This window comes from Camelus dromedarius, chromosome 27 (genome assembly GCF_036321535.1).
Source record: "Camelus dromedarius isolate mCamDro1 chromosome 27, mCamDro1.pat, whole genome shotgun sequence".
NCBI lineage: Eukaryota > Metazoa > Chordata > Mammalia > Artiodactyla > Camelidae > Camelus > Camelus dromedarius.
The window spans coordinates 17,469,186-17,494,869 of NC_087462.1; the positions used below are offsets into that span (position 1 = coordinate 17,469,186).

General features: G+C 49.7%; 1 protein-coding gene across 3 annotated transcripts in view; it reads right to left on the minus strand.

Annotated features, from left to right (window-relative positions):
* Positions 1-25,684, minus strand: part of SLIT3 (slit guidance ligand 3) — a 610,825-nt gene that overhangs the window by 116,501 nt on the left and 468,640 nt on the right. For all 3 annotated transcript variants that reach the window (XM_064480085.1, XM_031438258.2, XM_064480086.1), the window contains exons 7-9: positions 23,301-23,372; positions 17,477-17,640; positions 8,389-8,530 (exon numbers count right to left, since the gene is read on the minus strand). In XM_064480085.1, the coding sequence (XP_064336155.1) occupies positions 8,389-8,530; positions 17,477-17,640; positions 23,301-23,372 (378 nt within the window). The remainder of the gene's footprint in view (positions 1-8,388; positions 8,531-17,476; positions 17,641-23,300; positions 23,373-25,684) is intronic.

Below are 25,684 nucleotides of genomic sequence, written 5' to 3' on the forward strand. Positions count from 1 at the left end.
TCCGAGGCTGTGGCTACCCGATAGAGCCACCCACAGAAGCAGCAGACCTGGGCAGGCCGCCTTGCCTGACACGTTCCAAGGACATTCTTGTTTTCCAGCCGAGCAGAGCTCAGCAGGGATCTCTCAGCCAAGGCAGCAGCTCCATGGGCCTCTGGGGCTGCCAGTCAGGTGGCAAATGCTCTCCAGGAATCCTGGGATTCACCTGCCACTTTGACAAGGGATGGCAACTGGAGGATGCCTCTGGAGAGGACCACTGTCTGTAACGATGGCAACCCCCCTGGCTTCTGCGAGAAGACCCGTCGCCCCCAGCGGCAGGCCAAGAGCCCGTGCAAGCCCGTCAGCGCTGGGGGCTGTCCGTCCATAATCGGTTAATCCGCACTTTAGTGATGGGCGCAAAGAGCTAAGGGTAAGACGTGCTACCTGGTGATAGAGGCCGGCCCAAGACGGTCCATCACAGAACCGAATTTTATTGCTGACATAACAAACAAGAAGCGCTCTCGGTTATGGTGTCGAGTTGATTTCTGTCTATTGTCTCTTTTAATCCTTACACTTAGGAGGCAAGCTGTGTTGGCCCCGTTTTGTGGACAAGGAAAATATAACCCACAGGGATCAAACAGGCTGTCCAAAGTGACAGAGCAAGTAAGTGGCAGACGGGTGTCTTTTTCCGTCCATTGGACACGCTGCCTCTGTGTCTTTTTGAAAACGGAGAAACAGAGGCCCAGAGACTAAAGCAGCTTTCCCAAAGTCCCAGAAAAAGTTTAAGGGGCGAAGACCCCAATGCTGGTTCTGAGACATCATGTAGCCTCTGCAGAAGTAGGTATTTTGTAAAAAGGCTGTAAGAGTTGAGGAAAGATTGAATCTAGATGCCAATAAGTATTAAAATGTGCAAGTAGCGTGGAGGTGTGGTTTTGAACAAAGAAAAAGGAATTCCAATCTTAGCCTATTAACCCTGGCAGGGACATGGATCTGTATCCTGTCCTCTTCAGCCTGGTACACTCTGGGGATGGTCCTTATCCCTGCAGTCACTCCATATGGGGCACCAAGGCCAGGACAGGGTATGGGTTAGCCTTGCCCCAGGGGACATCAGAATTTGTCTGGGGGGTGAGTTGTGAATAGTCAGTGTGCTTCAAATATAAAGTTAAGGTGAGGTATTTACAATAGCCAAGACATGGAAACAACCTAAATGTCCATCGATGGATGGCTGGATAAAGAGGTTGTGGTATATATGTATGTGTGTGTGTGTGTGTATACATATACATATACATACATACATACACACACAATGGAATACTACTCAGCCATAAAAAGGAATCAAATAGTGCCACTTGCAGCAACACAAATGGGCCTGGAGATTGTCATTCTAAGTGAAGTAAGTCAGAAAGAGAAAGAAAAATACCATATGATATCACTTATGTGTGGAGTCTAAAAAAATTACACAAATGAACTTATTTACAAAACAGAAACAGGCTCACAGACATAGAAAACAAACCTGTGGATACCAGCAGGGGAAGGGGGTGGGAAGGAATAAATTGGGAGTTTTGAGATTTGCAGATACTAACTACTATGTATAAAATAGAGAAGTTTCTTCTGTACAGCACAGGGAACTGTATTCAATATCTTGTAATAACCTATAATGAACAAGAATAGGAAGAGGAATCTAGGTGTGTCTATGTATGACTGAAACATTATGCTGTACACCAGAAATTGAAACAACATTGTAAACCATCTGTAATTCAATAAAAATAAAATTAAAAAACAAAAAATAAACATAAAGTTAAGGCGAACACCCGTAAGAGGAACAAGTCTCAGGTGCTTACAGTCAGGCATTAGGCTAAGGGCTTTGCGTGGCTCATCTAACTTCATATTTACACCTCTCGGAGGCAGATCCTATTTGTCATCAATATCTCCACTTTATACATGAGAACACTGAGGCTCAGAGGTGTTAAGTCACTTGTCCAAATTCACAAAGTCTGAGTCTCAAACTCAAGTTCATCCAATTGGAAAGCCCGCACACTCAGTCACTGAGCTGCGCCGAATACCATTTGGAGCCAAGGCACCTCCATTCTTTTATTCACTGCCTGCTCCTCCTCAGGGAAATGGCCCCTTGGTCAAGGGAGGACATCCGGACTGTGTGTGTGCCCTCACGGGTGCGTGGGCACACACACAGGCTCTGTGCAGCAGGTAGCCTCTGGTGAGTTTTACACGGCCTGGAACACGCATGCAAAGATCCGTAGTCCCAGTGACAAAAATGCAGTGTGAAGGACAAAAAGCAGCATTAGCATCCGAAAAAACTGTCACATTTAGGGATGTGTCTGAAGCCAACGGCTGTCTTCCGCCTCTCCTAACTGGCACATGTGTCTTTCTTTGTCTGGCAAACATTCTTCAGGCTGCAAACTGATTTAATAGAACCAGCATAAAAACAAACATACAAATCAAACATCTGAGCATCTTCTGGCACCAGTAAAAACAATGGGAACATCTGATGGGGATTTCAGCCATTTGCGCTCTGTATTGATTTGCCCTAGTTCCTCGGTGCTTCCCTAATGATCTGTCATTTTGCAAACATGCCACCGAACACAACATATTTCCAGCAATACATAAGTCAACATGATGCCACAGGGACTGGCAGGGGCACAGCCAGTGCAGGGACATGGCAACAAGTCACCTGATAAAGAGATTCTGGAACTGGGCTGGAATTTTGGTTGCAATAATGATGGAGAGCTACCATTTACTGGGGTCCTTTAATGCACTGGACACGGAACTCTTCATGCACTGGCTCATTTTACCCCTTCAACAATATTACAAAGCAAGTAGCACTATTAACATAATAATGACAAAGATGAGGCACGAGGGCATATGTGACATGAGGTGTTCCTAACCAGCTCTGCAGAGTACCTGGTGTTGCCTATGGAAAAACAGAGGTGCGGACCCAGAGTCATCTTTCCTCTTATTATAGGCATATTCCCAGAGGCCTCCACAGAGAAATCTCTGTCATCAACTTAGGAAAAAAAAAAATGAATGAAGACTAATATGAGAACTTGAGATTAAAGGCATTCTACCCCATCACGTGTGTGACATGTGCACACGCTTTTCCTTTTTGGATTCCCTTTCGGAGCTGGCAAGCATTGCGCTGACTTTCTACACAATCGTTCTACTATTCAATCTTCACGGGAGAATCTCTAGTAGGTACGAGGAGCCTTACTTTGCAAAGATGGGAACTGGGTGAGGCACGAGATGTCAAGAAAGGTACCCAAAGTAAGCGGCAGAATTGAGATTCAGACCTGGGACTATTTATCCCGAGGGTCCGTTCTTAATTATTCTGCTGCCTGACCGGCTTCCCCTTTCTCCCACCTGCCCCCACCCCCCTGAATGCCCCTCCTTCCACATGGCAGTCCCTCAGAAGCCTGGGGTGCTCAGAACCCCAGAAGACGATTTCCAGAGCCCTCCAGCCCTTTTGTTCTTTTGGCTGCTTTTTTTTTTTTTTTTTTAACGTCTCTTTCTTTTTAAAATCCCCTGATGACCAGGGTCATGGGGCATATTTGCTTTATTAAGTGGATAAATCATTGCTTATCTCCCCACCCCAGATACACAGTGGGGTTGAGGGGACACTAGGTGGAAATTGGGGCTGCCTTTTCCCTTGATGCTTTCATGTATGACTTGACAGTTGAGCCCACCCACAGATGTCCTCCATCAACTAAATTTACTCATATAGCCGAGCGCATGAGACACTGGACAACAGTATGTCAGGGTATAGAGCAAAAATGGAAGAGGATGGAACAGAGATTGAGAAGAGGTTCTAGGTACATACAGATGGCCCTTCTTGAGCCTTGAGGACCCAGGAGGGTGGACCGAGGATCACCGAACAGAAGAATGTGTGGGCCTCTGGCTCTTCCCAGAATCTATCCCTGCTGGAGGCTGGAGCGGGTTCAGAGAAACGAGAGGGAGCAACAAGAACAGTGCCGCTGGTGGGAGCTCAGTTTCGAGGAAAATCTGCAGTGAATTGTCTCGCTGTGGGTTCTCTGGAAGAAAGCTATTTTTAGAGGAATTGGCTCTGCTATGTGGGGAGACCAGTGCACGCTTCTCTGAGCTGCTTTGGCTTTGGAAAAAAATCTCAGAGACTGCCAGCTTGTTTTGCATGAGAGATAGCCCTTCTTTCCTCAAAATGTTGGGGAGTGCAGAACCCCTCCCAAGGTTTAAGGGCATCACTACCACGTAAGGATTGCACGTGTAGGGAATGGAGAGCCTAAAAAGACGCTAAGCCTCCCTAAGGAGAAAGGAGAAACTGGGATTATGTGCACGGCCATAGACATGAGGCGGAATTCGAGACGGTGAAAAGAGAAGTCACACTCAGATGTCTCTGAGATGATCAATCAGACACATCCTCTGTGTCCTAGGGTGCAACCTAGTTTCCACTCTCGGCTCCTTCTTTCTCATCTTTCAACCTCCCCCATCTGCTGGCCTTCTCTCATTGATAGAGGATGAATTTCAGTTGCTTTAAAGACTTTTCGGCCAATGCACAGATCCCCAGGCACGGGCTTTGCTGCCTTAATGAATGAGCAGTTTTCCTCTGCAAAGTTCTGTCTTAGAGGTCACTCCCACCCAGCATCTAACCAGCGAGTCTTGCCTCATCTGCTTCAATGTCCCAGCTTCATTCTAGCACAGAGGAGAGTGGGGCAGGCACAGGAAGAGAAGTCCTGGGCAATCCGTCTGGTGGGCTGGGGCTGCCTGGTAAGCAGCGGCAGCCTTATTTCCACGTCTGCACGAAGATGACCCACTGCAGGCTCAGTTCACAACACAAGTGGTGAGCCTTGTCCTCGAACCTCTTCTCTCAACCCTAACTTTCAAAGAACTGACCTGGCTTTATGGAGGGGTCTCTGGTGCAGGAGGCTCCAGCTCCTGTGATGTGGTCTCTGACCCCCCTCACCACACCTAACAAGAGTGATGGCCGTAGTAGCAACAGTCGTAGCAAAATAGTCATAACCAGTGCTGAGGGAGCGTGTAGCTCAAGTGGTAGAGCACGTGCTTAGCATGCACGAGGTCCTGGGTTCAATCCCCAGTCCCTCCTCTAAAGATAAATAAACCTAATTACCTCCCTACCATCGCCAAAATTAAAAAAAAATACAATAATAATAATCAGTGCTAATCCTATTGCAGCATCTCCTACGTGCCAGACCCAGTGCTGAGCATTTTTCAGTTGAGGAAACCAAGACTCAGAAACGTTATTTGCCAAAGGCTAACAGGCAGGGCCAGAGCTCGAATGTGGGTCTGCCTGAATCCGTGGTCTACACTCGGCTTGGTCGTGTAGACGCTGGTGGTTGTTTGTTGCTGCTTATATTTAGGAGCACTCCAGCTAGGTTGGCCATTCCCAGACTAAGATTTCACAGGCGAGTTGGTTATAGACCTCTTAGTTTGCCAGTTAAGGCAATCTCTGTGTGTCTGTCATACGTAACATGTATTTATATACAGACATATATTTATAATTATATAGTAAGTACAGTGTAATTAAATAGATATTTGTAATACACACATATTCTTTCTTCAGTGGCCATTATTTTATAAAATGAAGAGTATTTTTGACAACAGAATAAGGAAGACTAGAAATTTAAAATAAAGGACACTTCTTTAAATGGAATAATTTTGCTCAATGGAAAAAACATCACATTGTGCTTGTTCTTCTTACTTTACCTCATTTAAGGAAAAACTCAGTAATTAGTAGACAGCCCTGCAGAAGTAACCAGTGTCGCTTGTCAACGTTCCTGTTAAAGTTCAGTGTCCAGGCGTGAGCCTGAGAACCCAGGTATGATCTGGCCTCCCACCTCTGATGTGGACGCCTGCCACTTCTGCCCCCCAGACCCCCACGCTGTGTGCCTGTGGGGCCCAGGCTGGGGGTCTAGGGAGCTGGAGCAGGAGAGGAGGGCGGGCAGGCCCAGAGCTCCAGAATCAGGGCTGAGGTGGGGGTCAGTGGTTCCAGCTTGACTACTGGACTGGCCTCTTCCATCAGGCTGTGGTTTGAGACCTGGTCAAGCGACAGTCTGTGGCGGCCAAGGAGAAAAGAGAAAACCTGGCAGATGAAGGGAAAGAGGAAGGAGGTGGGGCAGAGAAAGAAAGCAGTGATGTATGGGAATCTGAAATGAGATGAACGCTGGCAGGAATTCTGTCTTGACATCCATGTTGGGAGGACCAGAGTCCTGGCATGGATGGAGAGGGAGGTGGGAGGGTCTTGTGACCAGGAGCACAGGGTTAACTGGGTGGAGAAAGAGACTAAACTGTTGAGGGAAGTGGAAAGACCATGGATGGGGGGAGGGAAAGGGGGGGAGGGGATGGATTAAAGGAGGGAGAAAAAAGAGAAGGGGAAAGCGTGTGGAAGGGAAGTGAGGAGGGACAGGAACAGGGAGAGAGGGTGGAAGAAGGGCATGGAGGGGCTGAGCAGGAGTGCTGCAGCGGTCTGAGTGAGCTCCAGGACAAGAAGGGTTCTCCAAGGCTAGAGCAATGGAAGACGAGGAGTGAAGGCGAATCATGGTAAGACACGAAGGGAATTCATGGTTGGTTCTTGTTGAAAGTAAACTGAGGACTGAATGATGATGGAGGAAAGCATAGAAGGTACTGATGTCAGGGGAAAAAAACACTTGGCTGACTAGCTCCTGCCTACCGGAAGAGTGTGGAGGCACAGACTGTGTCCCCTGGGGCTGGGGAAGAAAGTTGATAAGGAAATCGGAGAAACGCGGGCAAAGCAGATGAAGGAAGGAGAAACCAAGGCTCCCCTGTTGTTAAGTTTTATGTTTCTTCTCATCTCAATCAAGGTGAAACCAAAGTCCTTAAAATACCCCCATGATCTGGCCCCTCACTACCCCTCTGACCTCAACCCCTAACATTCTCCCTTGTGTTTACTCCACTCCGGCCATACTGGACTTCTGGAATACCAGGCATAGTTCTACCTCAGGGCCTTTGCACATGCTGTTCCTGCTATCAGCAATACTGTTCCTCCAGATATCCACTTGTCTTTTTTCTCACTTCTTTATTTTTCTCCACAGAACATGCCATATTCTAATATATTACCCAATTTACTTTGGGTTGCTTATTGTGTTCTTCTGTTTACTGGAATGCAAGCACCATAAAGGCAGTTATTTTGTCTATTTTGTTCATTGCTGCTCCCTAAACACAGAACAATGATTGGAACACACTGGGCTCACAACAGCTGTTTGTTGAATGAATGAAAGAGTCAGTGGGTCATCTACTGGAATGCACTGGGAACAAGAGAGGAGGAGGCCGAGGGGGAGGAGGAAGCACGGGCAGGGGAGAAGGGGGAGGAGGAGATGAAGCAGAGAGAGGGGGGAAATGTATACAGTATCTTTTATTTGGAGAGATTTTATCTAATGATGTTTTCAGTTGGAGGGGGTTCCATCTAATCAGGTGTTTAATAAAGCCGTTGAAAGGTGAAGGTAGCAGATGAAAACAGTTATTGTCATTTAAAGAGTGACCTTGAGGTCAGTGTTCACTGACTCTCCACTCAACCCAGAACGAGACACTGGTCGTTTTCTAACGTATGACGAAGAGTGGATAAACTGAGCTCCATGGATAAACAAATTTGACTGGAATTTTGGACATCTGTGCCCACACATGGACACGCACAATCTTGTCTCGTTACCTAAAGGTCCAATCTAGGTGACAATAATCTGATTTGACATGATTAAGAGCGCAACCTCTTGCTTGGATAACGGTAGTTCCGAAGTCAGTTCATTACTCATATACTTTCCACCAGCACCAGCACCACTTTCTAGAAGGCTTGCCCACGTGTCAGGTACTGAATTAGATGCTTTACATGCAGTATTTCATTTAGTTTTCACAATGACCCGCTGAGTTATACTGTAATTATCACATTACTGTAAATGAGAAAATTAGAGATGAAAGAGAGCAATTATTTTGCCCCTAATCACACAGCTGGTACACGGAAGGGATATAATCACGGGGGACTCCGGGGCAGGGACTGGCCAACACTGTAAAGGGCCAGACGGGAGATCTATGAGGCTTGGTGGGTTTAAGTTCCTTCGTTACATCACTCAGTAATGCCTTACAAGGACAGCCAGAGACAACACATAAGGGGACGGGCATGGCTGTGTCCCAGTAAAACTTTATTTGCCAAAGCAGGTGGTGGACATACTTGGCCCACGGGCCACCGTTTGTTGACTGTGCTCTAGCGTCTATACTCTTGAGCCCTGAGCACATCGTACCTGGGAAGGCCTGCGAGGAGAGCAAAGAGGTGGCTGAGTGTTTTCAACAGGCAGCTGCACCGGCCCAGCACGCTGCCAGCCTGCGGGGTGGGGGTGGGGGGTGCTGGCTGAGCCCCGGAAGCGAGCTCCCAGGGACAGAGGGAGGCAGACAGGCACTCACATTTCGACGATGCCCTCCGGCAAGTTGGCGGGGATCTCCGTCAAGCCCTTCCCTCGACAGTCCACGATGTTATTACTGCAAGTGCAGGCTGAGGGGCAGGAGATGGAGTTGGCGTTGCAGGACGGAGGCTCCGAGTGGGGGCCTGTGGGGCCAGAACACGATGGTCAGCTCATGTCAGCGTCAGGAGCCGCCGGGGCTTCCGTGCCCCTTACCTGGCTTCCCAAGGAGGCAGTGCTACCTGATCAGCTACCTGAAAAATGACCGCCAGCTGACATTGCCCCTCATCTGGGAGACAGAGCTGCCGCTGGCTAAGTAGTCAGCCAAGAGGAGGGAGTCTGACCTTAACCCGACTATTTTTGGCTTGTTCCACCTGCTCTGTCATCCTATCTTCCCAGTCTTTCAGAGACAGACTTGCTCTCAGAGTCAATCACGCGTGAAAATACACCACTAGCATGCAAAGAGCCTACACTGGGACTACTTTTCCAGGGGGTCCAACGTCTGAATGACACCCCAGGGTTTGGGGCTTTTATATGGGGCTTGGATACTGAGTGTAGACACACCTTCATCCCTTTCTCTGGTGGCTCCAAGTCACTATCAAAGCCAGGTGGGAGGAAAAAAGGTGGCAGAATTTCCCCATCTGGGGCACCGTTGCTGTCCAAGTGTCAATACAGCCATCAGCAGTGACATCTGAGGCCTTTTCAAACAGCTTTTATGTCCAGAGAACATGCAAATAAAACTTATCTCATTAGAAAAAAGACAAGTGACTACATACATTGGAGTCTTAATTTTGTTTGAGGTGAGAACCCATGTGAATTTAAAGCAAAGTGGTAAAACCCCAAGAAAATGGCATTGAAGGAGTTTATTTAGAAAGCCAAATGAAGATAACTATATACATTAGCAAACTAACTCAAGATTCAAAGAGTCACAAGAATCTTAATCACTTTCTCTGGTGGTCACCTCCACCCTCTGATGGGAAAAGTAAATTCAAACATTTTAAAGATACAGTGTAAGTTTTCAGGCTACGACTATTTCTTCAAAGCGAGGTAAGAATCTCAAACCTTGGTTGGTTTTCCAAATGTGGACACTATGGTCCGAAAGATAAACTCAACCCAATGGCCTTCTCAGGACCTTTATCCCACACCTGGGGATCCAGCCAGCTGGGGTTATTTCAGTGTTTTTCCACATCCCCCTCCCAGAGCAAAGGGCCACAGGCTGGGATCAAACTCAGATTAACTCTGCAAATCTTCTCCCTGCTCAGACATGGAACGTCTGGCTGGGGGCTCTTGGAGACAGATTAAACACAAAACACGGAAAATGTCTGTAGGGCAAGATGATTTTGGTTTGGCCCCTGTTCACTGGAGAAGCTGAGGCTGGGAAGCCGGAGACAGTCTTGCTAGAGTGGTTGAATCAGAGGACAGACTGGGCCTGGGCCAAGTTCTCATCTGGATGCTGAGTGACTCAAAGTGGAGGGTCCTCTCTCTGCATTCGATAGTCCTTACACGTGGGGGTGGTCCTTCTGCAAGGGCTCAAATGGATGCCTACGGCTTAATTTGGAACACTGACGTTGACAGAAAGTGCCAATCCAGTGATCAAAGATTTTTTACTCCCCTTGGCCTCACTTTCACACACACACACACAATTTAAAAATATCCTCTTAGCTGGAACACTTGAGAAAATATTCATGTCTAGGGTGCAAGGACTTCAAACTCTCCAGCGTCACACTAGTGGATCTAATGGAGACCAGGGAAAATGGCAGAGAGATGACGACTTACACTAAAATCCTCAAGTGGAACATTCTCTTAGAGAGAGAGGTGGTACTGGCTTTGTTCCAAATGGGGAAAGTCTTTACATTTCTGAGAAAATGTAAAGTGAGAAAAAGAAAGTCTTTACCCCAGAGAGCCAGCCTGTAAGAGCATCAGATCAGGAATGAGAGTGTTGTGGCCAAGAGTGTGGGCTCTGGAGTCCGACTGGCTCAGTTTGAACACTGGTTCTATCCTATCATCCTTATGTCCCCATGCCTCAGTTTTCCCCATCTGTAAAATGGGTGGGGGGAGACAATAATCCTTATTTCAGAGCATGGCTTTGTCATGAAGGCAAAGGAAGTCAATGCATGCAAAGCATTTAGAAGAATGCATGGCACAGAGTCAGGGCTTAGCGATGTTGTCTGTGCTGTTGTTGGGTCTGGCTCTGTTACTAATTGTAGGAACTTGGGTGATAGTATCCCCTCTGAGTTTTTTCTGCTGCCATCTCAGTGAACAAGAAGTTTAGACTGCGTGGTTTCTGAAGCCCTTTCTGGGTCTAAAGATCAACTAATGTTCTTTAGGAAAATGACAGCAGGAGGAGTAAGACACCTGACAGGTTTCCCTCCTCCGCTCCATCTCTTCGCAGGGAGCAAAGAGGACTCACAATGTGCAGGGCATCCATCCCTCACCCGCATCCTCCGAGGGAGGCTGGGAGTGGTACGGCTTCAGATGTCAAGGCTTTTGAGGTGCAGATGGGGCTCCCCAAAGCAAACTGCCAAGCCTGGCCCTCCCCATCAAGAGGCTCGTGCCCTGACCAGCCAGGGAGACGCTCCACACCCCACACCTTCCTGGGTGGGAAACGTGAGGGGCTCCGTGGAGTCCTGAGTCTGAGCGCCTGCCTTTCCATCCACTAAGGTGCAGGGTGTGGGGTGGCCGTCCCCGTTTTGACCTGTCAAAAGGCTACTTAGAGGCGGTGGTGGTGTCAGAAAAGAGGGGAAGAAAGACATATGTTCCAGGGCTCACATGGGCAACAGGGAAGTTCTGAAACGGAGTTTCTTTAGAGGTGCCCCTTCTGATATCTATGCAGAAATTAATTCTGTTTAAACCAGACCCAGGTTGCAGCCTTGAGTCCCCCTGGGAACGAGCTGGGTCTTTCACAGGGTGGCTCTGATTCTGAAGAAAGGGTGTGCTGCACTTCAAGGGGTGTTGTCAAGGCGAACAAGCCTTTGAAAAGATTCCTTAACCAGGTCACTAACAACACCTTTAATTACGCAGAGAGGAACAGCAGTAATTATAGCCTCTGTCAGCCGCCCAGGCTAACAGCCCCGCAGCCGGGTACTCGCACTTGGTGAGCATGTTACCCTCTTGTTGAAACAGAACACTTCAGGTTTAAGATGGGGTTGAAAGATGGGTTTGCCTTCCTCGGAAACATTCCCCGATCAATGCTGGACGCACCGAGCCCACTTCCCTTTGGGCCTCTGATGGCTGTGATGGCAGGAGTCCTCCCCTTTGCCCTCTGTCTCTGGACAGGTGGAGACCAGAAGGGAAATTCTACAAGGGCAGCGACTTCTCTGTCTGATTCACTAGCACGTCCTCAGTGCCTAAAACAGGGCCCGACACAAAACGCTCCATAAACACACCTTGGGCGAGTGAGAGGATGAACACGTGTGTGAAACTGGCTCAGAAGCCTTGGAGACGCGGGGACTGAGCGCCATCAAACTACGGAGGTGAGCAATCCCTCCAGAGGGACCCCGAGGGGAGGCTCCCTGAGTTCTGAGTGCCCTGGGCTCCGGTCCACAGGACCAGCCCCAGAGTGGGGAGACGGAGGGGCTACAAGGAGAGGAGACGGGACTCTTGTGCCCGACGCCCATATCTTTCCACACAGCAATGTCCATTTGTCCAGGCCCTGGGGCCCCTCTGTGCCTGGCTCACCTGCGCCGGTCAGGTGTCCTAGGCCCTCCACTGAGCTCTGTCAGCAAATCCATCCCTCCCGGTCTTTCCTGTCCATACAAGTGGAGGCTGAAGAGGGTCGTGCAGGGATCATGCAGGGGACAGGACATTTCCAATGGGGACAAAGTGAGGAAACACCAACTGCTCTACCCGGCAAATTCCATGACCACAGCTAGGAGGCAGAGACAGAGGGGAACGGAGGCTTTATATTGGGTAGAAGGAGTCTCGGCGCATCTTTGATGGAAGGCGGCTCTCTAGGTGTGTGGCTGCCTGTGTCCAGGTGGCTGTTCCCGACGTAGGACGGGTCCAGGACTCTCATGAATCCTCACGGTCCTCGAGCCAGCCCGCCACCTGGTACTACCTTCTCCTCTCCCGGACCGAGAAAGGGCCTTAAGACAGAGCGTCATGATGGACCGGCACACAGAATCCCCGTAATCTACTTTCTAAGAAGTTCTCTTAGAAACCTAGGCGTGCACGCGGGCTTGTTCTTCCTTTCTTCATTTTTAAGCAAGCGCCCGAGCTTTCTGCTCTTGAAACTCCTGCAGTTCCAGCACTAAGATGCTACTGCCCTGGGGTGGAAGGGTGTCCTCTTCCGGAACAGGGAGACGGCAGTGTGGGTCAAGTACCTGTCTCCCCTCTGGGGGCCCGCATCACCTTTCTTAATCATCCCTGCAGCTCTGGAATTTCCATCTGGAGCCAAAGCTACCTCCACGCCAGACAAGGAGGAAGCTGAGATTCCTAGCCTTCAAGTGTCTCCCAAGACTCCCCAGACTGTGGCCTGACGTCTTAAGGGAAGGCAGAGGAGAGCTCGGGGGGAGCACAGGTTTTGGCCCTTCCCAGCTCTTCCTGGTCATCCAGGGAGCTGCTTGCTCCCCAGCCCAGGGGGCCCCCAGTGAGCACGAGGGCAGGAATGCGTCCCCAGCTAGACCTCTCACCGGGCAAGTGCCCACGGTCATCAGCATGGACGCCGTACTGACTGTCCACTCTCTGCCGACGGCACAACTCCCCCTCCAGTACTGAGAGAGAAGAAAGAAGGAGTGGTAACCAGGGACACGGCTCCTGCCCACCTGTCACCCCGTCTTTGTCCTTCACACTGGAAAACGGTAACGATCATCACCTCAAAAGCGAAAGGTCCTAACTTGTCTGCCAAGGTGAGTGGGGAAAGGTCACCGGACTTCAGACCCAGAAAGGGCCATGGAGATGGGGGGAAAACAGAAGCCCTGAGAGAGGCGTGCACTTGCCCACGGACACAGCAGTGGCCAGTCTAAGACCGACCGTCATTCTCACAGTAGCAGCTAACATTTATGGGATATTTCCTGTGCGCTGCATGAGTCGGAAAATCCAATGGCCTCATGAGCATGTGGAAATAAATTAATTCCAGTATTCAAATGAAGCATCCCTGTTGGCCTCTGGCCTTTCAAAAGCCAACAGCAGACTGCAATGACAATGGAACTCGAGCAATTATGACGAGAATATAAATGAACGTGATTTAAATACCACAGGCATGATAATTTGGGGAATGGCTAAATAAACCTAATAATCTCATTCCTGCAATGCCAATTATGGTGTTTTAATTAAAACCTCCTAAGGAGATGGGCGGCTAGTCATGGCTTACCTTAATTATCTTTATACTTAGTAACTAGTCCCAAATTAAAAAAAAAAAAAAAAAGAAGAAGAAGAAGTAGAAGGGGAAAGTTTCTTGTTTCCAAGGAGACACACCTATTTCATTTTTTAATAATAACTCAGGAAATGTTTGTTGAGAGGCCACAGTAGGATCACATACTGTTACAGGCATTGGGGCACCTGAAAAAAATGTAAGACATGGCCCCTTCTGACTAGAAGACAAGATTTTTAAAAAATTTAGTTATTCTATTTGGGGGGGGATAATTAGATTTATTTATTTACTTATTTTAATGAGGTACTGGGGACTGGACCCAGGACCTCGTGCATGCTAAGCATGTGCTCTACCAGTTGAGCTACACCCTGCCGCCAGAAGACAAGATTAATCTTCATGAAATGATATCTCACATTCAAAGGCTATGGACAGATAAATGTAAAACCAGTGGACGAGGCCTAAAAGGTTCAAAGATGTTCAGAGGAAAGCGATAACTGACTCAAGAGATCAAATATTTAGCTAATACCCTTGAATTACATATTGTAACTGGTAGAAACTTTCTCAGATTAAGGTATCAGAAAATTGACACACAGAAGAGAAATCCTAGGGTTTTCACTCCAAAATAAGCCCTTTAGGTAAGGATGGGAAAAAAATTTCAACAACTTGCAACTCATATAACATGAGCCTAATTACGGCCAAGGCAGAACCTTTTCTCTGATCTGTTGTACGAACTCTGATAAAGCCCCAGCCTGGGTCAGGGACTCTGCCCGTCCTACGGCCATAACTGTCCTTTTAAAACCATGCAAATTCACAGAGAAATCCTTTCAGCCATAGCGAAAGGAAACCAGGCAGCCCAGTTGTGTATCATAGAAAACTGTTAATAATAAATAAAGTAAAGGCAGAGTCTCCCACCCTTGTGAAAAATTCCCAGTTGTCTCCCCAGGGGAAGAAAATAAATGCCTTCGACGGAAGGGGACAGTTGACAGAGGAGATGAATTTTGCCAAAGTGCACTGCTAGCACATTTCTGGGTGAGCTGGAGTGATAAGGAGCCCGTAGCCAGGGCTTCGGGGGAGAGGAGGCTGGGCTCCAGACAGCCGGATTTAATTCAAAGGGAGCTATCAGGGACTTGGGCAGGCAGGGCCCTCACAGGCTGAGAGAGATAAAGCTCTTTCCTGTCTCTGGAGTCGTGTGTTCGGTGACTTTCTTGATACCGTGTAGGGGCACAGGGAGGTTTTCTTCTGCTGCCTCGACAGGGGCCACTGGTGATGGAGATGCACATGGGGACAGCTTAATTGCTGCCCCATCTCTACCTCTCTACTAAGCAGGTGACAGCTATTCCTTAAGAGATGTGCGTGCCCCTCCTTTCTTGACTGAAGTCCTCCTTCTGCAAGTCACTGGGGGGAACAGCTTGGATGGGGACAAGCCCTGGTGGTTTTGCAGCTTACAAACCACCGCCATCAGGTCTGTCCCCAGAACTGCCTCATTCAGATGCTGGGCTGGGCTGTGCCGTCGGGGCTGGGGGGGCCTGCACCCTCCGAGGTGGGCTGCATTTCATGGAGGGGGTCAGTATGTGAAAACAGCTCTTCTCTTTGACCCCCTGCGTATGCGCAGACCGAGCCTTGCTCCACACTGCCTCCTCTGGCATCCTTTTACCACAGTCTCACCAACCACCTCTACTAATTATTAAAGAGGCAGCAATTTCAAGAGGGGGTGCTCCCCCTGAACCCCACTAATGATGGTGGTGTTTCACTCATCATGGATGTTCAGTTCACCAGTAGAACTTTTTAGAAAGTAACCCTGCACAGAATTCTGTTTTTAACCCTTGGGAGCCTGGGAAAAGCATCTAAAAAAAAAAAAAAATCCCCCATGCACAGGGTCCCCAATATGTCCTCTACCCCCTAAATTCTCACTACTAGCAAGAGGGAGGAGATTAATAGTGTATTCATCTCTGGAGTCTCTGGATTAAATTCTCACGCCCTCAAATGACACCTGGCTTCGTTTTGAGATGCTACGGGGACCATCACAAGCGATGGGTTTGATTGCTAGAAACAGAGGAGGTTAAGAGGCACCTACGTAACCACTAACCCACCTGGGAGATCCAGTCTTTTCGGAGGAGTGAGACTGGAGCACCTCCAGGACCCAGAAGGGCCAGCCTTCCCACCCTGGGTTTCAGGTCCTGACTGCAGTGTCTCGGTGCTTCTGTGACGAAGTGTATTTGTGTCCGTGTGTAGCTTTCAACTTGGCACCCACCTATGATGGTGTGTTTTCACATCCTCCCTAATTAGCTTTCCTCACGAGCTCTTGGATGACTCCTGCACTCTGTAATTATTTCTTTCACTGGTACTTATGCCGCTATTGTACCCTTTGCCTAATAATTACTGTAATTACAGTCACTGTATTTGATTTTGGTGCCTGTGTGATAAACGGTTTTATTATGTGTTTGATGGAAAGTGATTTCTGAGTGGGCGTCTATAGGAAATTATTGAGGTACTGCTCTGAGACATGTTAAAATGTTTTTGGATAACAAATAACCCGATGAAATAGTGACATGGTGGGAGAAAGCAGCAGAGAGCGGGATGAAGTTGAATTCCAGGCAAATTCCAAATGTGGGCCATGTAGCCCAGGCGCAGAAGCGGGCCCGCCTTCACGCCTGACCGTACCGGGCCCCCTAGCGCATAGCGGGCTCAATAAACCTTCCAAACTGAAAACGGGCAAGAGTTAAAAAAATAAAGTGAGAAGGGCAGCTAAGCTCCCTGTGGTTCTTTTCCCTTCCTACACGCGCATACCCCAAGATCAGCCTTTAGAAGCCACTGGCCCCCAATTCCAGGGCTGTGTTCCGAGAGATTAGCTCGACTTCCTCGCCACTGGAAAAGGGAAGGCGACGGGAATGGATGATGTCAATGAAAGTAAAGACGCACAAGCAAGCAACACTTAGGACCCAAGGCAAAAAGTGACATCCTCTGGGAAGCTTTTCTCAAGAGCTGAGCTGCCTTTGGTCGTGTCCGAGCACAGCTCTGTCTCCTGTTCCACGTGGGCATCTGCGCGTCTGTTACACTTCAGTTACCCACAGATCACACTCTCATGTCTGCTCAGCACATTTCATGGGACCACTAAACTATAATAATTAAACTGCACTCATTAGCTCTTACCAAGTGCTGTGTATTATGCTAAGTGCTTTATACGCATTATTTCATTTGATCCTCCCACCCATCCCTTGAGTTATGGGCTACGATTATTTCCATTTTGCAGATATGCAGTAACTTGCCAAAGTCACACATCACTAAGGGACAGAGCTAAGATTTCCAGCCAGGCAGGCTGACCTCGGGGCCTCCATTAGCCTGTCTCCCAATTTCTAGGAGCAACTGGGCAATAGGAACGGGTCTGGCTAACGCTGAAGGACCTAATGAATGTTAGGCTTCCTCACATTGATGGATTACGAGGCTTAGCATAAAGTGAGTTCCTTGAGAATTTTCCTTTACTGGATGCAAGAGCCTTTAAAAATTTTTTTTCTTCTTCTTTTTTTTTTAAATGGAGGTACTGGGGATCAAACCCAAGACCTCGTGCATGCTAAGCATGCGCTCTACCACTGAGCTCCCCTCCCGTCCAAGACTTCTATTCTGCAGCCCCTGGAGGTGCACTAGAGTTCTTTCAGCGACTGGAGGCTCCACGCCAAGCTCTGGGCTGCGGTGCGTGTTCAAGGCCAAGGTGACGTCAAGGACAGCTCCCGGGTGGGTGAGTCACAGTACACGACGGGAGGGGAGAGCGCAGGGGCCACCTCACCTGGGCACACGTACTCCTTCTTCTGCACGTCCGCCACACTGAAGCCCCTCAGGTGCACGGGAGCCATGCAGAGAGTGAACTGGCCGATGGTCCGCCGCTGCCGCAGCCAATCCGAGAGCCAGGCCAGGTGGCAGTCGCAGTACAGGTGGTTGGAGTGGAGGCGCCTGGGAGAGGGAGGGACAGAGGGAAGATGCTGCTGTCACCGTGGGAAGTGGGGAGGCTGCCACTGGCTGAACAGAGAGGGCCACACCTCTGAGCCCCTTGGCCCAGCGTGATGATCCTCAGAAGCCCAGGGGAGCACTCCCTCTGCGCCACTGAATAGCCGCAGAAGCCCCAACCCTTCTGTCACCAGGCCACAGATGACAGCCATCTTCTCATGCTGGCCACGTCCAACGGAGGCCTCCAGGGCTCTGAGCAATTCCTGTCTCTGGGTATTAATTCCATCCTTTTCTTTCCCACTCAGCACATAGGAGAGGGGGTGTAACAATATTATACAGACGGTGCTGATTTGGGTCAAACTTCTATACTCCCAAAGGGCTGACTCTGGTGCAAATTTCAGTACTTTAGCTAGCCCGAGTTACAAGTTACGGCTTGCAACAGCTTCTTTGTCTCAGTCCCCAGTCTGCGGTGGAGTGTGGCTGAGATCTGCTGTTGTCTTTTCTCTTTCCTTCCCTCCCTCCCTAAGTGTCCCTTTCATGGACCCCCTGCAGGTCACGCTGGTGAGCCTGAAACCAACACCACTGTGTGCGCTAGCCCGGGTGAACAGGGCGCGGAGAGAAGGGTAGTTCTTGAAGGATGCACCTGCTCGCCATCCTCCTATCCAAATAAGGGGTCGTCCATACAGACTCCTGAAATCCACCGCGATCTCTCCAGAGTGCCCTTCCCTGCCTCCCCAAGCTCAGTTCCACCCGGTGTGCTTGCGATTCTGACTGGTTCAGTGCCTCTGAAAAGGCTTCCTGTCCATTCCCAGGACTCTCAGGCCTTCTCCCTCGAGCAGCCGTGATTTCAGATCAACGTCTCGCCCTGGAGTGAATAAGATTCCCGAGAGGGATCTGCAGGTTGCACGTCTGGGCGGAATCCCTTCTGGTTAAACTGAGCTTCCTTTCCACTAACTGGTGGGCAAACCCTGCCTATCCAGAGGCCCCTAAAGGTTCTTCCCCAAGGTTTCTCTATCAGGGATCTCCGACTTCCACATTCCCTACAAACCTAGGTCCTTACAAGTGGTGGTAGGGGAGTTCTAGTCACATCAGCTCATCACATACTTGGCTTTCTGATAGAAATTTCAGACACCCCGTCCTGGACCGGCTGACCACACAGCAGTACCTTGGGACTTCCAAGCACTCTGTGTCACTCCAGTTAATACTGAGAGGCGGCCCGAGGCAGCGGCTCGGGCTCCCTCCATGCCTGAAACGGAGGGAGCTGAAGGGCTCTTGGCCACACTCCGTTATAGCGAGGTCAACATAGCTAAACGCCGGCCAAGGGCAGCAATTTGTGCTGCCTGTCGGCAGAGCGTCCCTGCCGCTGCATGGGTGCAAACCTGGGGCAGGCCAGGGCCGCTGGGGCCCGTGCGGGGCGGGGGCGGGGTGGGGAGGGGAGTCCCAGGTCCCATTATATGAGACCAACTAAATGAACCTAAATCCCAGCTAGAATGTAATTCTTTTCTGCTGAAAAAATTTGAAACGGGTTTTTTTTTTTTATGATTTTGTTTAAAAATGATTAATTAATGGATGTTATAATTACCCGTTTGTACTTCAAAACCAATACTTTAAGGTCAAAGACATTTTCACAGGTTGCTAAGCCCAAGTTTACTGTGCCTGTCATGGGCCCCAGGCAATTTCCCCCTTTGAGTGTCAAAGCTCAGACCCCCCCTATGCTGCTGAAGCCAGCCTGGCGTCCTCTTAGTCTGGCACTCCAGGAAGAGCTGCGACAGGTGGGAAGGGATGGGGGAGGCAAGATCCTAAGTTCTAAGAAGGAAAGCAAGAGCTCTGTGTATTCAACAAAGATGACCAAAGAGGACGGGGGTGGGGTGGGTGGGGGGCTGGTGGTGGACCTGGAACGAGTTACTCTTTTCTCAAAAGCAAGAAAGGGAGGAGGGAATTCCTTTTCCCCATTGGGACTTCTTGGGAAATGGCAGCATGCGTGCAAACGATATGTCTCCTGACCCATCAGGGAGCTACACCACCAGGTATAAAGGTTGCCCAGGAAAATGGTGACAGTGGGCCAGTTCTAGGTGACCAGGCACAGCAGAGGCAGGCTGCAGCAGCACGTACGGGCTGAGGTGTTGGAGTTTTTGTGTGCCTTTTAATGAGTTTAGTGAGTTACCCTCCTTGGCAGTGAGGTATGGAAGCTAAGGAAACGGGGCAGATCAATGCAAACAAATTCCCATCAGTTCCAATCAGGGGTAAGAAATCCATGGAACAACCAAAGTGAGGTTTAGGTTAGTCAGATCCTTACTGAGCTAGTTAATTTCTGGGATAATCAAAATGTCAGAGGTCTCACTTTTGGAAGATTAGATTATGTTGGTTCTTCCTTAATCCCTGCTGGCCGGCCCCAAGCAACTTCTCTTCTTAAGCTTGCTTTAGACGGCCCTTATCCCTTTGCCTTCTGTAGGAATTTCTTCTCCCCCAGGTAGGACCACGGATAAGAGGTGACCCAAACTGCCTCTGGAAAGGCTGGAGAGTCAGGCTGGGTAGATTCTTCTGAGTTGCCTTTCACATCGTGATTGGGAGATCAAATTGAGCCGTATCATCCCAAACTCCAATATTACAAGAAAAAGAATCATGATGATCTTGAAACCTGAGCCCAGACACTGCCAGGAGTATTTTTAATTTTCTGGAGTGAGAAGAGAAATTACTTTAATTACTTTCAGTAACTCTTGTGATGGGGTGGGGAGGGTGGCCTCCAGGGGCCCTTCAGCCACGTGGAAGCCGTCGTCTCCCCTCCCTCAGCTCGTCTGATGCTCTTCTGTTTCTGCTCCTACTGAACGGGATGAGCTCAGGTTCTGATGTCAAACTGCTGGAATCTGACACTGGCTCTGTGCTTTTCAACTATGACCATGGGCAGTGATTTAACCCTGGGCCTCAGTGTTATCATCTGTAAAATGGGGATGTTAATGGAGCCCCTTCCCTAGGGCCATCGCGAGCATTGAAATGACTCATGAAAAGGTTCTTAGCACAAGGTGTGGGACACCATAAACCATCGAAGAAATGTTTGCTATTGTCATTGCTATTGTGAGGAGACCAGCTCCAGACTCCAGTCTCTTCCCAACCCAAGGCCCTGCCTGTACAAAGGCTATCATCTCAGACGCTAAAGCATCAAGGTGGCTCAGTGGTTCCTGCCGAGTTGTTCTGTGGTCTTTTGCTGACGGGAACACCATACTGCATGTTGGCGAAGCCACCTTTTTTTTCTTTGCAGAAGATAAGGTGAATGAATACAAATGCCAATTTGTAAAAGGTGCCTTTTAGCCACAGACGCTAAATTAAATTTCCAGCAAATCCTTTTAGAGAGGGTCAGTGTTCATTTTCTATAAAATGTGGCTTTCTGAATTCAATATAAAAGCTTTCCTTTAGAAATCCCATTTATGACTTCCTTCCTCTCTCCTCTTCTCTGCGTCTCCACCACCAAACCCCCTCCCCGGCCCCCAACCCACCACACTTTAATTACAGTGAAGGGGGATTAGTCAGCTCAGGTCTCCAGGGAACTCTCTACAGAGCCATCTCTGAAATTAAACTAAAGAGGCAATGGCAGTGGGCAGGGAGCAAAGAGAACAGACGAGATTGATTGATTGATCTGAACTCATCAGACGAGTGCTCAGGACCACAGGGAAGTATGACAACAGAAACCAGGAGGAAAAAAAACCCTCCTACCCTCTTCCCCGACCCCTACGAGACCCAAACAAAGTGCCCAAGACCCAGATCTTGCCATCTCCCCTGCCTCCCATGGACCCAGCCCAGTTCTGTTATTGATGCATTTAAACTGAAAACAACCGGGGTGGGGGGTTGGGGAGAGGAGCAGAAATCGCAGAGGGGCAGCCCACAGCAGCTGGACTGCTGGCTTCTGCAGGTGAGAGCTCTATTTCTTCTATTCAACTGGGGAGATGCGGGCCTGGCACCCCGAGGCTCATTTCTGGCTTCCTGGCCAGGAGCCCTGGGCCACATTCTTCTGTAGCTCATTCGTGGTTTGCCATGGACTTTGAAGAGGCCTTTGAAGACCAAGTGGTTTTGCCTTAAAAGTCCATTACTGCACCATCCCCTTTTTAAAAGGGGAGGAAGAGGATAGATTTCCTTGGCTGAATTCGGACATCCCATGGGGGATCAAAGGAAGAATGATGGAATGAGCGCACGATGCTGGAAGCCGAGCTTGGGGCCTCCTTCTTTATAATAACTAGTATTTGTGGAGGGCGCACCATGACCAGGCATTTGACACGCTAGTACATTTCATTCCCACAAGAACTTTGAGGCAAGCACCTATCAATTCACCGCCCTTGAAGAACAGAGAGACGAGCAAACTTGCCCAGAGTAAGTGGCAGAGCTCGCATTTAAACTCAGGTCTGCCCGACTCCCAGCCTGCGTCCTTCCTAGGGTCTCCGAATCACCTCCTTAGTAATTGCTTCCTTGACCTTTGCTTCATTCTTACCTGCAATAAGGTCGCTTTATCACTAATGCAGGGGTTCTCAAACCTTCTGAGTATCGAAATCTCCTGGAGGGCTTGTTAAAAACAGGTGGCTGGCCCCACCCCAGAGATTCTGATCCCATGGGTCTGAGGTGAGACCTGAAATTTTGCTTTTCAGTAAGTCGCAGGGGATGCTGACACTGCTGGTCTAGGGGCCACCCCTCCCACTTCAGGGACCATCGCTCTAAGGACGTTCACATCTCTGTGGATTCCACGTTGCCCGGGGGCCATAGATAAGCTGATTGCTTGGTATTTTCCATTCCGATTTCTGGATAAACAGGATGATGATGATGATGATGATGCTAGCAATAATAATGGTAATGACACTGATAATAATAATAATAATAAAATAATCAGTACCATTTACTGTCTACTACGTGCCAGGCACTTTACTCTTGGGGGCTAGCCTACTACTGTGATGTAAACACCACTGAGGCTCCACTAACACAAGAGAAGCATCAAGTGTGAACCTCTTTGGAAAGGCCAGCAGAATCCATCAGCAGAGGCACTCACCAAGGGGTATCTGGCTAAGAGCAGAGGGGAACTTCCCAGGTAGTAAAGGCACTAGACCTGCTCTCAGTGGGAGATTTGCTTCTTGAGAACACACTCTGGAAGGTTGGAGCCACCCCACACATTACAGGTAAAGACCCAAGTCACTGCATTCTAATGTCAGAATGTCACCCAGGGAGCAGGCGAGCAGGGGAGTGCGGTGGGTGGAGGCTGGGAGGATGGGCAGAAGGAAGGACTAGCACTCCCTCTTCTCCACGGTTCAGGAGGGGAAACCAACCATAACCCCTGGCCATAATGACAGAACTGCCAATGGTCCAGGACATGAGCTAAACAGACGACGAACCATCACATCCCAGTTTTAGAGGTTGTAACACTAATAAACTTCTCCATCCAGATGGAAAACACAAAGAAGGTTTCTCCCGTCCAGGAAGACTCCCAGGGTGAAGAGAAACGAGTCCGCCTGCAGCGGAATGGTGGTTCAGGACCACGGACAGCACCGTGGCCCCTCCCCCAGCCGGCCCTGGCTCGCAGGCACACCCCTTAGTCAACAGCAGGAGGAGGAGGCATGTGGGTACAGGGTGACCTTGTACTAGCGGCTTAGGGGGCTGCATCGGGTAGGGAGGAAGCAGGGACCTTTACTCACAAGGTGCGAATCTTCGGCATATGGTTGAAGCTGGTGACCAGGATGCGGCTAATGTTGTTGTTGTTGAGGGTGCTGTGGAGAGAGAGGGAAAAGGGAGATGGTCAGAAGGGAAGCAGCAGTGGGGGTGGGGTGGGGGGCACCAGGACGCTTATGGAAGGTGGGGGAGGGTGGGATGTGACTGCAAGAGGGACCATCAATCCGTGGGTGCAGCAGCCGGAGACAAGCGGATGGACCTCCAGCTGGTAAGAGGACCCCGGATTCCCTTTTACAGGTGGACCCCTCCCTCCCTCTGCTGCCCTCTCAGTACATACTTACCTCCCTGGGGCAATAAGGGGGCTTCCTGAAATCTCACTGTTTCCCAAGTGCTTCGTTACAACATCTCTCATCCTCACAACTACAAAGCCAGTTACATATTCTTGTCCTCATTTTAGAAGGAAACAGGTACACAGCGTCTTCCTTAGCTGCACACAGCCCTGCGGGGCGGGCATTACCCTCCTGGTATAGATGAGGGGGCCGAGCTACAGAGTAGCGAGATTGCTTCCCAAGGATTTAAAGCTGCGGAGCTGTAGAGATGGGACTTGAAGCCAGCACTGTCTTGACTGCCTTGCTCCAAACTCCTTGCTCTGCCCATCACACCTCCTGCCTCATACAGGATGCCACGTGGATAGGTTATTTTATGAGTATTTTCCAGGCATCTTCTGACTCTTCAAGTACATCTTATCTCAAGTGAGTCTGTGAGCCCGGTGAGGACAGGGATGGAGTCTCCTCCTCTTGTGCCTCCCCGTGACCAAGGATGGGGACTCCGTCAGTGCAACTGACTGGTATCTTTGTACAGGGAGAAGGGAAGAGAGGGGTGGGAGCCCCGTAAATGGACCAAAATGAAGTAAGTCTGCCCTAGAATGAAATCTGGCTGTAGGTAAACACAGCGCCGGGCTTACCCTTCTAGAATCCCAGGGAAGGCGCGGCAGCCAAGAAAGCCATCTGCAGAGGTGGAAATGTTACGTAGAAGGAGGGCTTTCCTGGGCCGCTTAGTTCGGTGACTTCGCAGACAGAGGCAACCGATCATCGTGGTGAGGCTGAGCCCAGTTCTCAGCTCTCTGCCCCACACCTGCCTCACTCTGCATCCCAAAGAGCGGGAGCGGGATACAGCCCGTGGTCTGATCCTCCGTGATGGCACTCGCCCCTGTGCTCCTCCGGGGTCACCTCCTTCCTCATCAGCCCCACTCCTCTTGCCCTTTCACGGGCGCCCAGTGGCCCAGGAAGGAGCCTTTCTTTGGAAGCTGGTTAAGCAGACTTCTTTTGCCCCTGGCTCTTGGTAAACACACGACCTTTCTCTTAAAATGCCCTGTAACATTTTCTGTCTTGTGCATGACTACAGTCCCATGACCTGGCCCATACATGGTTCACACTCGGTCTTACCTACCCTAGTCATGTGGTCTCAGGCAAATCACCAACATCCCTCACCCACAGGTTCAAGGAGGCAGGTAGCGGCACCCGACTCACAGGCTGCTATGAGGCTTAGCCTGCAGGAAATGCTCTGTAAGCCGAGGCTACCATTTTACTGACATTAGTGGAGAGAACCCAGTCCTGTGCTGGTCATTCCTGTTCCCCTCACTTAACCCCAACCCCCACGGGAACAGGAACATATCTGAGTCCAGCACACAGCGGCCCCCGTACCCACCCCCCACCCCCCCAAGGGGCCCTGCACAGATCAGATTCTCTCTCTCCCCACGACCCTAGCCCTCAGTAGAATTCCAGGGAACCACAGCCCCTTGCCCTAGGCGATTCCTCAAGGCATCTGTCCTCTATTTACACAAAGGCACAGAATCTAGTACTTTCCCCTCCTTCTTCCCCCCATATTTATTCTGCACGTACCACGTGTCTGGCATTATTTTAGGCATAGGGCATGACAAGGAGGAATGAACCGAATTCACGCTGCCGGCTTCTGCCCGCTCCGCACCTCTACTAATGCACCAGTTCAGACACTCGGCATTTTATGAAGTTGAATCCATGTAGCTGTTTTCTTTCATGTGGCTTATCTTCTCTCTCTCTGTGTGTGTGTGTGTGTGTGTGTGTGTGTGTGTGTGTGTGTGTGTGTGTGTGTATGGGTCTTTGTGTGCACGTGTGTGTGAATCCATCCTATCTCCATCTACCCAGGAAGTGTTCAGAATAGCTCATCAGACAGGGAGGAACAATCTGTCACTCCCATCAGACCAGGCTCTCCTGCCTTGGCAGGGAGCTTCCTGGGAGTGAGGACCAGCCCACCCCACCCCACCGCACTCTCCCTCGGATTAGGAATGCCTTCAGGGCAGAAACACTGCCTTCGGTTCCTCGTCCATCCACCCTAGAGTTCCAAACGCCACACTCGGGAGTACCTAGTTAGT